The sequence below is a fragment of the Osmerus mordax genome, chromosome 12, assembly GCF_038355195.1.
Source record: "Osmerus mordax isolate fOsmMor3 chromosome 12, fOsmMor3.pri, whole genome shotgun sequence".
Taxonomy (NCBI): Eukaryota; Metazoa; Chordata; class Actinopteri; order Osmeriformes; family Osmeridae; genus Osmerus; species Osmerus mordax.
The window spans coordinates 163,409-177,552 of record NC_090061.1 but is presented as its reverse complement, the minus strand read 5'-3'; the positions used below and the strand labels follow the sequence as shown (position 1 = coordinate 177,552).

Genomic DNA, 14,144 nt, shown 5'->3' with positions numbered 1-14,144 from the left:
GTAAAGCTCTCTCTTGGAAGTCGCTTTGGATAAAAGCGTCTGCTAAATGAATAAATGTAAATGTAAATGTTTAAATCGACTACTTTGTATGGTGAGCTTGTAGTGAGACATCAAAAGTATGGTTTGGAGTCTGTTAGCACGAACAGTTTAACTTATTTTTTTAAATAAAAGTTTATAGCCTGTTCTCCTATTCTAAAATGGCCGCGGGGCAGTTACACGACAGTAAACAAAAGCTGCAAGACACCCAATGCAACTGCCACGACTCACTTGCATACCACTATCAACAGAACAGTAACTGTCATGTACCAGTGGAGGCTCTGTCACGTACCACTAGCTACTGTCATGTACCAGCGGAGGCACTGGCATGTACCACTAGCTACCACTAGCTCCACTGGCACGTACCACTAGCTACTGTCACGTACCACTAGCTCCACTGGCACGTACCACTAGGTGCCAGTAGAGGCACTGGCATGTACCACTAGCTACTGTCACGTGCCAGTGCCACTCGCTCCACTGTCACGTACCACTCGCTACAGTACAGTACAGTTTCGGTTCTAACCGCTACTGGAGGAAAGGTCACATTCGTAAGATCACAGCTAGCCACATCCAAGCGCATTTTTGTTACTTCAGTGGAAATACCCCCACAGTAGTTAGTGATACGCTGATCCAACATGAGAATGGTACTAGATACCTCTAATATTCGATTCTACTGTTTTGTTGTCAGGCCTATATTAAGCCTTTACATTAAAACCGATACAGATGGCTTATCTATGAGAAAAAACTCCACTCACGTAATTTTCCTTTAAGATGATGTAAGACGTTACTCCCTAGGACGGTTTCCCGCACCGCTGGATCAACATCATCTCGACCGTCTTTACGCCGTGCCAGTCTGATAGTCACCGTTCAGTGGTTTGGAGTTTGGAGAGATGGGCGCGCGCTGGAGTCCCATTTTTAATCTGGTGGTATTCCCTCGCGACAGCCGGTAGGCTACGTGGACAGCAAAACACAGATCTAAACTGATTAATGCTCTTCGAGGTCAATTGGACTGTAAATATCTGCGGGAAGGACTTTACGCACCACAAAAACATGTCATCCTAAACAGTACCATCGACACCTCTTTAACAGACGGGTTGTAGAAAGTAGTTGATTAGTGTAGCAGGCCGAGAAGAGAAGAGGATTACTTTCATGGACCAGCATCAATGGCAGGCACTGGAAATAAATATAAAGTGTAGGGCGAAGCGCTTTAGTTTCGATGGCATGCACTGTGGTCAAACATTTACGCATTCAGTCAACCGGAGGATTTAGCTCTTGAAATGTGTGCGATATATATAGGGCATTAGCCAAGGCATCAAGTAAATTAACCCTGGGAATTAAACTTTTTGGATAATCTTTTTTGCGTGATTTAAAGCTGGTTTCGCGCTTTAACTAAGAATGGCACTGAGCGAGAATGGCCGAACCCAGCCGGCTAAAGAGCAGGGTTCGATCCAGTCGGACGTTGTTGAACTGAATGTGGGAGGACAGGTGTATTATACTCGCTTTGGTACTTTAACAAGCATCCCAAATTCTTTACTCGGAAAATTGTTCTCTAACAAGAAAGGTTCATCGAACGACATTGTAAGGGACCTTAGAGGACGATACTTCATCGACAGAGATGGTTTTCTGTTTCGGTATGTTTTGGATTACCTTCGAGATAAACAAGTCGTTCTTCCCGATCACTTCCCTGAGAGAGGACGGCTGCGAAGAGAGGCGGAATACTTTCAGCTGCCCGAATTGGTAAAATTTTTGACCTCCGATAAATCTAAACATTGTCCTGATGATTACAGTGATTTCGATGACAACAGCGACCAGATATTTTCTCCGTATGCCCTGGACCGGAGGTACGGCTACATAACAGTCGGGTTCAAAGGACATTGTAGAGAAATTCAGACTGATTCCAAAGCGAAGAAAGTTCCAAGAATCTTTATTAGCGGCAGGGTTGGTTTGGCTAAAGAAGTGTTTGGAGACACGCTAAATCAGGGCCATGACGTGGACAGGCCACCGGACCGGTATTCCTCTCGGTCCTATCTCAGATTCCGGCACATGGAAAGAGCATTTGATATGCTCTCAGATAACGGTTTCCACATCGTTGCCTGCTGCTCCTCTCTGACGTCGTCCTCTCTCAGTCATTACACAGACGAAAAGGTCTGGTCCAACTGCACGCAGTACGTCTTCTACCGTAAGTGAAACTTATGTCCACTCTGACATCAAACCTTCAGACCGTAGTTTTTTAATGAGCAGGATGTCGTTGTGCTCGAGGGGAAATTCCAGAGCAATTTAAAAAATGCTACATAATCGCTGCGCAGGGCACTTGCACGTGAACCGACCATGAAAAGGCAGTTGTATGGAGTCCTGCTTTCTCTCCGCATATACCGTTCAGGTCAGCTCTTCGGCTGCCTACCTTGTGCTAGCACTGCCAGGCCGCTGTGCTGCTTCTCACTCATCAGCCTAACTATCTGTGACTACCTGCAGCCTGTCAGCCCAAGGGCATGGGGACATGAATAATATACAGCAGCACAAGCAATGCAGATCTCCACATCCCATATTGAACCCTCCACTTAAACCAGCAGGGCTGATGCTGAAGAAATGACACAACACCAGACCACCAGACACAAGTTATTCACTTTGGGTTGATCTCTTATTTGGAGTGGGGTGTAGGTGCAGCAGATGGCCAATTAGAGAGCATTGTGTTAATTCCTCCAAACGGATCGCCTTGGAAACTGAGGCAAGCCGGGTGATCTGGTCCCTTTCCTTGACACCAGCCCTTGGCAGATTGGGGGAGGACAGAGGAGACAGAGAGCTGGGAAGGGAGGAAAGGAATAGAGAGATGAGAGACCCTAACCCATTGGAGAAACGGCTTATTTGCTGATACAAAAACTGAACAGTCAAATGTCTAAGTCTGTGAATGGCTGATAGGATGAGACGCAGTGATGATGTGCGAAAGGTGGTGGGTTGTAATTCAGTCAGAGGTATAAACTTTTTTTTTTTTTTTTATTCTGACAGAAATTCAAGTTTCAAGTCCCAGTGGTTCTGTGAAAATGTAGGTCGTCATTTATAAAAAGATTTATATTTATATTTTAAATTGGGGATGACAGCATTGCCCTAGTGATAAAGTACTGTAATCTTGGTATCGAGAGCTAAGTGTCTCTCTGGTTTAGATGTACATCCAGCTCTAACATGGTGTTTAAATACATCTAGAAAAATACATGAATTGATGCAGAACTACATGACAGCTGTTAGACATCTTGTTTCTGAACATAATGGCAGCTGTTCTGCATCTTGTTCTTTAAGGTCAGGTCATGATTAAGAGTGTTTACCACAGGGATCCCAGGTGGACCTCAAACAGGTAATCAGCCTCCAGTGTTTCCCACAGATTAAAAAGAAATTTGTGGTGGGGGGGTCGCCCATTGTCTGCCCGGGGGGGTTGGGGGGGGGGGTTCCATGTCAGACCGGGGGGGTTAAAAAGAATTCCTTTGTTAACAATTTGTTACACAGAACCTTATTATATTAAATAATATTAATCAAAAATGAATCACACGCCCAACCTAAAATACACACATTTAACACCCTATACAAAATTCACACCCCATTCAAGTCCTATCTGCCAGAAACGGAAGAAAATAAATGAGTTTCCTTATCCTGAGACCTGCTTTCTTACCTGCCTGTTTCTACATCTGTTTGTCCACCTCACCTGTTGCTTCAGCTGGCTCCCTCACAGCAGCATGTTGGATGCTGTCCTCCTCTCCTACTCTTTCTTCAATGCCTAACGAATCTATCTCTTTTCTCTCCCTGACCCTGTCTTTCTGCTTGAGCACCACTGGTTGAAGCCTGAATATATTTCTGGGGAAATTGTGGGGTGTAGTAGTTACTGCACTACTACAGAAGTGTAGAAGTGTAGTAGTTAGCTAGCTCTACAATTTACCGGGGCTAGGTCTGAATCTAGGAGAAAAATGGAGCTGCCAGCTGTAGGTATATGCAGGTAGCAACGCTACTGTAGTGCTAAATAACTATTTAGCTGGTCGGCTCCATGATGCCGGTATGCAGTATAGGGCACGTGAGATTGCTCACCAAAAGACCAAAGAGGAACCCACTTGTTTAGCAGATTAAGATATGTTCATAGGTACCTAGCGAAAAGTAACCTTAACTTTCCTAGACTTTTAGCAATGGTACTAATGCTGACGGCTCGCTGATATCGCTGTCTGTCTAGAACGACATATCTATGCGTCGTTGCTAACGTGTGCTGACGCTGTATGTGAGAGAGACGCGTGAGTGACCGAGAGACGGAGGGAGAGCAGGGAAAGGAAACGCAGCTGAACGAATATGCTGCGTGTTTTAAATAGCTAAACAACATTTTTAAAAGAATAACGAAACGCAATATGTGGCTGCCGGTATTGATTCTGTGGCGCACCGCCACGAATTAGTCTATGTGTGGGAAACACTGAGTCTCTGCATGCAGGGATCAGATTGTTTATCTCATGTACAAGCGACACAGTCTGCTACCATTGGGAAGTCAGGTGGCTGAGCGGTTAAGGAGTCGGGCTAGTAATCTGAAGGTTACCGGTTCGATTCCTGGCTGTGCCAATGACGTTGTGTCCTTGGGCAAGACACTTCACCCTACTTGCCTCAGGGGGAATGTCCCTGTACTTACTGTAAGTCGCTCTGGATAAGAGCGTCTGCTAAATGACTAAATGTAAATGTACCACAGTGTCCCCACTGTCCCTACATCCCCCCATGCCAAGAGCAGCAGCAGCTGGCCACCAAGGGCTGGTGGAGGAGAAACTCCAGGATTGCTGTCAAGAGAGTGACTTGTGACCCTGATGGAGTTGTAATAATTTGTCAAGAAGGCATCGAGAGGAAGATGGAGAGGCCAGGAAAGCAGGAAAGGGAGAGAAGGACGGAAGAGAGACAGAGAAGAGGAAAGAGATATGTTACAGTATAGGAAGACGATAATGAAAACTGAACCTGAACCCTAGCGTCCTCCAATAGATGGTTGGATGGATGTTGCGATATGGGAGGAGGAGAGAGAGGGGGGGGGGTGGAGGTAAAGAGAGAGAAAGAGAGGGGGGGAGTAGAAGTAAAAAAAAAGAGCTGGAATGGAAAGAGAGCGGGAGCAGACAGACAGAGGAGTAGTGGATGTAGAGAGAGACAGAAGGAGAGAGGGGGAGTTGAGGTAGAGAGAGACAGAAGGAGAGAGGGGGAGTGGAGGTCGATGTTCCCTTTTCGTCTCAGAGTGAAGCAAATTGTAAAGACAATTAAACAACATGAACCGTTATAAGTGCAAATGTACCTGTAGAAAAACAAGCAACAATAATAAAAACAATATATCACAGCGAGTACAAAAATTTAAATCAGTTACCACTAACCACAAGAGCAACACGTCTCTAAGCAAGAGTCATTGTGATCCTTGAGGAAACTAACATCGGGTCAAGCAAACCATTCCCAAGTACCGTTGTACTCCCGGAACAAGTGCGTCTGGGTAGATTGTAGACCAGGCGGGCCGCTGCGTTCTGAATCCTCTGAAGAGGGCGGGTTGCACATGCTGGGAGACCAGCGAGCTGCGAGTTGCAGTAGTCCAACTTGGAGAGGACAAGTGCTTGGACTAGCAGCTGGGTGGAGTGCTCAGACAGGTATCTCCTGATATGGATATGGGGTAGAGAAAGAGAGAAGTGGACACAGAGAGGAATGGAAGGAGCAGGATGGGGAGATTGTTATTCCTACTGAAAAGGTGAATGTTGCACTGAGCTAAACCTAACAGACCAGGTTCTAACCCAACCCTAATCTCATCTCACTTTCTCTATCCCTCTCCAACCATCTCCTCTCTCCCCTATCTCCGTCTTCTCTCTCCCCATCTTCCTCTTTCACTAGCTCTGCCCCTCCCTCTCTCCTCTCTCTCTGTCAGTCTGTCTGTGAGGACAGCTGAGCCCTAGAGTGTTGAACAGTTCCCCTCTCCTGTGCTTGCAAGGACACTCTGGCCTCATTTCAGAGTTAAAAAGCAGATAAACAACAGCACTGCAGAGTGCTACTAGGAGGAAGCATCTGGAACAGTCTGAGGAGAAGGAGACAGGAGGAGGAGACAGGGGGGACAGAGGTGGAGGAAACAGGATGAAGAGACAGGAGGAGGAGACAGGAGGAGGAGGAGACAGGATGAGGAGACAGGGGGGGACAGAGGAGGGATGTTTTGATCCTTGGAGTACATTCAGTAGTAGACTAGATTGAACACAGAGATTCCTTGCGTTAGTAGATAGATCCAGTCGTGTAGTGTAGCGCACACACTGTGGTGTAGTGTAGTTACATCTTGAACACAGAGACCATGTAGGAGCCGTGTGTGATGAGACCATGTAGGAGCCGTGTGTGATGACACCATGTAGGAGCCGTGTGTGATGACACCATGTAGGAGCCGTGTGTGATGACACCATGTAGGAGCCGTGTGTGATGACACCATGTAGGAGCCGTGTGTGATGACACCATGTAGGAGCCGTGTGTGATGACACCATGTAGGAGCCGTATGTGATGACACCATGTAGGAGCCGTGTGTGATGACACCATGTAGGAGCCGTGTGTGATGACACCATGTAGGAGCCGTGTGTGATGACACCATGTAGGAGCCGTGTGTGATGAGTTGAGCCACACAGGCAAGTAGTGGACATGTCCCAAACTTCAGACATGCTGACATTTGCATGCTAGCATGTGTTATAGTCAAACACCCTCAATCTGCACAAGTGTCTATGTACTGTGGAAAATCCCCCCTTTCTTTCTGCCCCCCCACCCTTCCTCTCTTTCTCTCTCCTATCATTCTCTCTCCCCTTCCTCTCCCTCCCCCCCTCTCTCCCTCCTTTTTCCTCCCTCCCTCTATTTTAATCTTCCTCCTTTTCTCTCTCTTTATGACTCTTATTCTTTCTGAAAAATATTAAGCTTTGGATCTGTCTGTCTATCTCTCACCCTCCCTCTCCTCTCTCCCTCTTTGTCCCTCCCTCTACTCAATCCCTCTCCTCCCTCCATCTCTGTCTTGCTGTAATATTGATGAGCTCCCAAAGCATCAGTAGAGAGATGTTCTGCCGTGAGATCCCCAGACATCCTCTAAGGGACTATGATAAACATGAGGCTCCAACTAACACAACCAGTTCCTTCCTGAAGAGATGCTGTGGTCCCTACACACTCAATACAGCAGGGACCAGAGTGGGTTCATGGAGGGGATTTAACCCAGGTCTTCTCTGTACCAAGCCAGGTATCATCCACTAGCACAAGAAACCTCCAGTCTCAGTATGGCCACTAGACCACCTCTGCTGAGTACTCAAACACATTCAGAGTAAAGGATTGCTATCACAGCACCAAGCTATAGATAGCAACCTTGGTTCAAGCCAGCAACAGCACACGGAAACACAATGTCTGACTCATGAATCATTTGTCTGGTATTTCAGAAGCTCATTTCAGAAGCTCAGAAGCTCATTTATTTTCCATGCTTGAGCTTGGCTGTTGCTAGTTGAGTTGTTGGGGTGAATAAGATGGAACATTCTGCTACCGTCAGTACATTACCACTCATTTTCCTCCTGTGTCTTGAAACTTTTATGATGCTATTACTGGGTTTGGGCCGGGCTTCTCTGGAGACACAGAGAAGCTCCCCCTTTCTCCTCCCTCCATCCCTCTCTCCCCCTCTTTCCTCCCTCCATCCCTCTCTCTCCCCCTCTCTCCTCCATCCCTCTCTCTCCCCCTCTTTCCTCCCTCCATCCCTCTCTCTCCCCCTCTCTCCTCCCTCCCTCCATCCCTCTCTCTCCCCCTCTTTCCTCCCTCCATCCTTCTCTCTCCCCCTCTCTCCTCCCTCCCTCCATCCCTCTCTCTCCCCCTCTTTCCTCCCTCCATCCCTCTCTCTCCCCCTCTCTCCTTCCGCCATCCCTCTCCCGCTCCCTGTGTCTGTAGTTGTAGGAGCCGAATCCATCAATGGCGTCTTACATACATGTCGTTCTTGTCGAAAAGTCCAGGGGGTAGTGTAGGTTTGGATTTCAGCAACAGAATATGGTTTGGGGTAAGGGGCTCTAGGTCCTGTGGGTCACTAGAGACGGTAGTGATTGGGCGGCTGTTCAGAATGGCCTCTACTTCACATGAGACGGTTTGCAGTCCCTCTTCATCCAGAGTCTGTTGTCTCAGAACAGAATGGAGCACCTGTCTTACGGAACCAATAAGCCGCTCCCACACCCCTCCATGGTGGGATGCTCCAGGGGGGTTGAAACTCCACTGTACGCCCTTTTGCAGTATTGGTCCATGTATTTGGTTCTGATTTAGAAATGAGAGGGCTTCCCTTGGCTCTCTCTCAGCCCCAACAAAATTGGTTCCATTGTCGGATCTGATACATTTCACTTGCCCTTATCTACTAAGGAAACGCCCTAGGGCATTGATACACGAGTCGGTGTCGAGGGAGTTGGCTACTTCAATATGCACAATATGCATGACCCTACTGGTCATGCATGTGAATAACATGCCGTATCTTTTTACAGTTTGTCTCAATTGCTAAGACACATTTCTTGAATGTGTACTGTGTTTTCTCCAAACTCTAAACACACATCTTCTTATGTACACTGTTTTGGCCAAACCCTTGACTTTTGACCCAAAATCAAACACTGTAGTCAAAACCATATTATCTATCGTATAAACCAAATTTTGCATTCAAAATACACACAAAGCCCTAAAATAAACTCAACCTTTTGAATACCCTTTACAAACTGCTGGGAGGAATTGAAAACACTATTATAAAAAGGTTTTCAAGAAACATTGACTATAACTATACTGTTAGTCAACAACACAAATGTATTCCTGTAAATTGTAATTTGGGGAACAAAAGCTAAGGAAATAAACAAATAATGTTTACCTGGGTAACAGGGCTTGAGTACGCAACAGTGCTGTTCATTCTGGGTCAGCATCCTATCTCTGACCAGGGTCAGGCCAGAGATTTTCCTCAACATCACAGGCAATGTTTTCTCAAGCCAAACAGCAGGGAAAATGCCCTTGAATGCCTGAGCCATCCCTGAAAAGACTCCAGAGCAATGTTCTTCTGTTATAGGGATTTCTGTCATGGTGTGGCATGGATCTCATTTGAGATTGTTGTTCTTCTTACTCTTCCTCTGCCTCTTCCTCTCCCTTGTCCACCTCCTCTCATTCTGACAATTCTGCCTCTTCCTCTGATATTTGCATCCATGATTTCAAAGTACAGATTTGCTTACCTTTGTATTCATTCCAAACCCCTGATTGCTTGTTGAGTATATTTGCTTGTTAGTGCTTACACATGGATAATTAGTTGTTAAGGGTGTTTGAATTGCGCTGGTTTGAGTTTACTTATCAAACAGCAGTGTTTTCTGAATGACATAATGGTGATAATTGTGTCTTAAAGTGAGAGGTGTGTTTAGACTTTTGCAAAAAAGTGTGAATGAACCTGAGAAATTTGTCAAAAAGGGTAAATTGTGTTAAAACTGGGGTACATGGTCTTTCTGCTGGGATTTGGCAAAATGGTTTTGTGAGGATGGCTTACACATACCATTTGTGTGTGGTAGCAATAGAGGAAAAACTGTAATAAGGTGCGTCCTCTCTTAATTTCACTAGAGCCGAAATAATCAACACCCACATTTGAAAATGCAGGCAGGTCTGGCTGCAGCCTTTCCTGTGGTAGGTCAGCCATCTTATGCTCTCCCATTTTGGCTCTGTGCCGCCTGCACACAACACATTAATTTAGTGTCCACAGGTGTAGTAGGGCTGAATCTGCTTCCTCCCCTGGGGAAGTGTTGCTGATTGAGTGATGTCTGTGGATGTTTTCTGACCATATTTTAATTGCTTGATTCTATGTTGGGTTAGTGTTTAGTCAACTATTGTTGCCTGCAACAGACAAATACTGAACATTGAAAAAGGAAGTACATTGTTTATATTTTACATCCCTCCCTCCCGTTTATTCCTCCCTCACTCCCCTTTCCTCTCTTCCTTCTTTCCTTCCCTTTTTTTACTCCTCTCCTGGCTCCTTCTTGCGTGTGTGTGTATGATGTGTGTGCATATGTGTGTGTGTGTGTCAGGCGGGCCCTCCAGATGGTCGTCCTCACACTGCGACTGCTGCAGCCGGGGCCGTGAGCGAGAGAGCGGCACTTCTGTTAATGAGCTGTCTACTTCTTGCTCTGAGACCCAATCAGAGGCCAGCTCTCCTCAGGGGACGGTGATCTGCCGGCCCCCAGTCAGTGCTCACATGCTGGACCGGACAGGCCCCGCCCACACACTGGACCGGACAGGCCCCGCCCACGTGGCCGCGCAGGTGGAGCTCATGCGGCACCAGACGGACCTCCTCCGTGTGCGCACCATGGGTCTCCGCCAGCGGGAGCCTGCCAAGAGGAAAGGGGGGGACAAGCTGACGCCCGAGCAGGCAATGGAGAAGTGCATCCAGGACTTTCACAGGATACGCATCCCGGAGCACTTCCCGGAGCGGAAGCACATGTGGCAGTCTGAGCTGCTGATGAAGTACAGACTCTGAAGGAGGCAGGGGGGGGATGGAGTATTTAGATCCTGTTAGAGAGACACTAAAAAGATGCACAGAGAGAATGAAAGAGAGGGAAAGGAGTATGAGGTGAGTGTAAGGGCACCATGCTGTTGCATGCAGGGTGACTAGTTACTGCACTGACTGCACATAGGTCAGCTCTTCTACATGCTGGATAGAGTGATGAACAGCATGCAGAACAGAACATTAATGGCATGGTCATGGTTAGTTGGCCGAGCTAAAGGCTCTCTAAACCTAACCCTAACCTTGATCACACCTGACCCTAACCTTGACCCCAACCCTTACCCTCACCTTGACCCCAACCCTGACCCCTACCCTGACCCCAACCCTGACCCCTACCCTGACCCCAACCCTGACCCCTATCTTGACTCCAACTCTACCCCCAACCCCTGTGCTTGTTGTTGGATGACTGTCATCCCTCTTCAGGCCTGGTTGAAGACTAAGGCCGAATCCCAATACTCTGTCTTACCCCTACCCCTTAGCCCTAGCCCTTAGTTTTTGCACGTTCCCGTGAGAGTAAGTGGTGTCCCAACAACTCTTTTTGATCGAGGGGTAGGGCTAAGACGAAGGGGTATACACCCCTTAAAACCAAGTAAGCTCGGGAGCTTACTTGAAATCTAGGGGTATGTTGATACAGTGCTACCTGCAACAATGGCGGACAGATCATCCAGAGTCCCATAAATGTAATATTATTTAAGCCGAGGGGGTAGGGGTAAACTAAGGGCTAGGGGTAAGGGGTAGGGGCAAGACAGAGTATTGGGATTCGGCCTAACACCTGTACACTCCCTGATGCTGTCAGACTCATGGCCTTGATTTAGACCATACAGCACAATATAACTCAATTATCCCAAATGAGCAAAACTCCAGCACTGCATGTCATTTCTCCTCTGTAGCAAACGGACATCAAATGAAAACAAAACATCAAAATATATGCAATTTGTGTGTTTAGAGGAATCATCCAGCACCATCTAGGTGACTGAAGCAAACCTACAACGAGGAAAGCACTGCCTGATTCTTTTTTTGCTTTTACAAACAATATTTGTCCACCCTTGTCATTATGTGTAGAACTCTGTTCATACGTATGTATAGAAAAAAATCTATTAAATGAGTTGAAAGTGTAACAATAATAGTTTTACTGACTCTTCAGATTTTAGTACAGGAAGTGATCATTGTGCACCAAATTAAAGTATGGTTAGGTTTGGTTAAAGTAGGTAAAGCTCTGTGAAAACTGTTGAAGTGAAAGTGTAGTTTTAAACCAATCCTTCTTATTGTTATCCTTATTTTCAGAAGGAGTTTTGAAACAGTAGTCAAATCAAAATCAATTTGTGTAGCCATTTTTACAAGCAATGTCACAGAGGGCTTCATATATGCCCATAGAACTGCCCCTCAACCAACCTAAACCCTCAAGGAAAACAAGGATAAACTCCCAGAAAAAAACTCACTAGAGGAGAAAAAATTAAAGACACCTTGGGAGGAGCAATTCAGTGAAGGATCCCCTCCTCCAGAGATGGTTGGTGAAAGAGAAGAGCAGAACACAGGCTTAACATAGTCATACAGCAGGGAAGTGTCAATGGGTGTTGAAACACCAAAACCCAGTGTTCAACTTGGGTCAGTTGGTAAATGTCAGTATAAGCAGAGGTAGCCACAGGGCTGGGGACTGTGACCGGCGCAGCATCACAGGCCGGGGGGTGAGGAAAGGGACCGGGAACTTGTGATGTCCGTCATGGAGACCGGTGTCCACTGGGCGACTAGCTCCAGCTTTGGCAGACTGTCAAAGACGTTTTTTACCTAATTTTGAATGTCGAAACGGTATCAGCCTCCTTAACTGAGACAGGTAATTTGTTCCAGAGAAGACGTGCTCTATATGAGAACGCCCTGCCTCCAGCAGTTTTTTAATTAATTTTGGGAACCACCAGATAGCCGGCATCTTGAGATCTTAGTGTCCTTATGGGGTGATAGGGTGCAAGAAGACCAGAGAGGTGTAGTGGTGCCAATCCGTGCAGAGATTTGTAAGTTAGTAATAGAACTTGGAAATCAGCTCTGGCTTGGATAGGGAGCCAGTGTAAAGAGACAAGACTAGATGTTATGTGATCCTACTTTCTGGTTCTGGTCAATAGTCTAGCAGTAGCATTTTGCACCCGCTGTAAATCTTTTAAGTAGATACTTGGGAGGCCAGAGAATAATACATTGCAGTAGTCCAATCGGGATGTAACAAATGCATGTATTAGTTTTTCAGCATCATCCTTTGAGAGGAAATTTTTTATTTTGGCTATGTTACGTAGATGGAAAAATGCAGTTTTTAGTTTAGTTACTTAGATCCTTCCTTTCTTTTTTACATTGCAATGTGTATCTGCTCTTCACAAGGAAACATGAAGATCAACGACTAGCTGAGCATCAAGAAACATTTATAGAAAGCACTATTTTTAGCAAAAACTGATTCTGCAGTGTCGCCACATTGAAACAAGAGAAGGGGGATGCTAGGGGGAGGAAGAGAAGGCTGGGGGGAGAAATAAGAAGAGGAGGAGAAGGAGGCTAGGAGGTTTGGGAGAGAGGAGGAGAATGAGGGTGGGAAGAGGAGGGAGGGAGAGAAAAGTAGAAGGAGGCTGGGAGGAAGAGGAGAAGAAGGCTAGGGGAAGCTGGAAGGAGGAGACTGGGAGGAGACTGCGAGGAGGACAAGAAGAAGGAGGAGGCCAGGAGGAGGAGAAGGAGGAGGCTCAGAAGAGAAGGCTAGGAGGGGAGGAGTCTGGGAGGAGAAGAAGGAGCAGGCCGGGAGGAGAAGGCTAGGAGGGGAGGAGTCTGGGAGGAGAAGAAGGAGCAGGCCGGGAGGAGAAGGCTAGGAGGGGAGGAGTCTGGGAGGAGGAGAAGGAGGAGACCGGGAGGTGGAGGAGACTATGAAGAGGAGGAGGCTGGGAGGAGGATTCTGGAGGCTGGAGGAGCCACTGCCGCAACAACCAGAGTAAGCAGCTGTGATGATTGGCAGTGTCAAGACTCTGCATCATCAATGTCCTCCAACTGAAAGTTAAGCTTCTCAGAGTCTCCACGGTGACGAAGTAGAAGCACCTGCCTCTGAATGGAGCCTTATAATCCAGGCCACAAAGGAGCAACGATCCTCATACTATGAATGCAGCATAAGCAGAACATTTCTTTAAGTCGTAGCTTTCTTGCAACTCAGTTTTAGACTTGTATTAATGTTTAGGTAGTAACTATAGGAACCAAACAGTGTGGGATTGAAGGGGGGATAGATCTCCTGAATCTTGGTGAGAGTGTAAAACTGCTTTTGAAAAATGATAAAGGACATTTTCTTCCCCTCTGCTGACAGTCCTGTCTCCTTCCCTTTTCACCCCTGCTACACACAGCCCCTGCTACACACAGCCCCTGCTACACACACAGCCCCTGCTACACACAGCCCCTGCTACACACTCAGCCCCTGCTACACATAGCCCCTGCTACACACACAGCCCCTGCTACACACACAGCCCCTGCTACACACACAGTCCCTGCTACACACAGCCCCTGCTACACACACAGCCCCTGCTGCACACACAGCCCCTGCTACACACACAGCCCCTGCTACACACACAGCCCC

The 14,144-nt window shown here is 46.9% G+C and overlaps 1 protein-coding gene across 1 annotated transcript; it reads left to right on the top strand.

Annotated features, from left to right (window-relative positions):
- Positions 1 to 1,431: 1,431 nt before the first annotated feature.
- kctd16a (potassium channel tetramerization domain containing 16a) lies at positions 1,432 to 10,686 on the top strand. Its single transcript, XM_067247799.1, has 2 exons — positions 1,432 to 2,215; positions 10,086 to 10,686. Exons 1-2 carry the CDS (start codon positions 1,432 to 1,434, stop codon positions 10,532 to 10,534), a joined length of 1,233 nt encoding a protein of 410 aa, XP_067103900.1. The 3' UTR covers positions 10,535 to 10,686.
- The last annotated feature ends 3,458 nt before the right edge of the window (positions 10,687 to 14,144 follow it).

Coding starts and splice junctions, on each gene's coding strand:
- kctd16a (XM_067247799.1), top strand. CDS start 1,432: ATGGCACTGAGCGAGAATGGCCGAACCCAGCCGGCTAAAGAGCAGGGT. Junction 2,216..10,085: donor CACGCAGTACGTCTTCTACC/GTAAGTGAAACT, acceptor TGTGTGTGTCAG/GCGGGCCCTCCAGATGGTCG.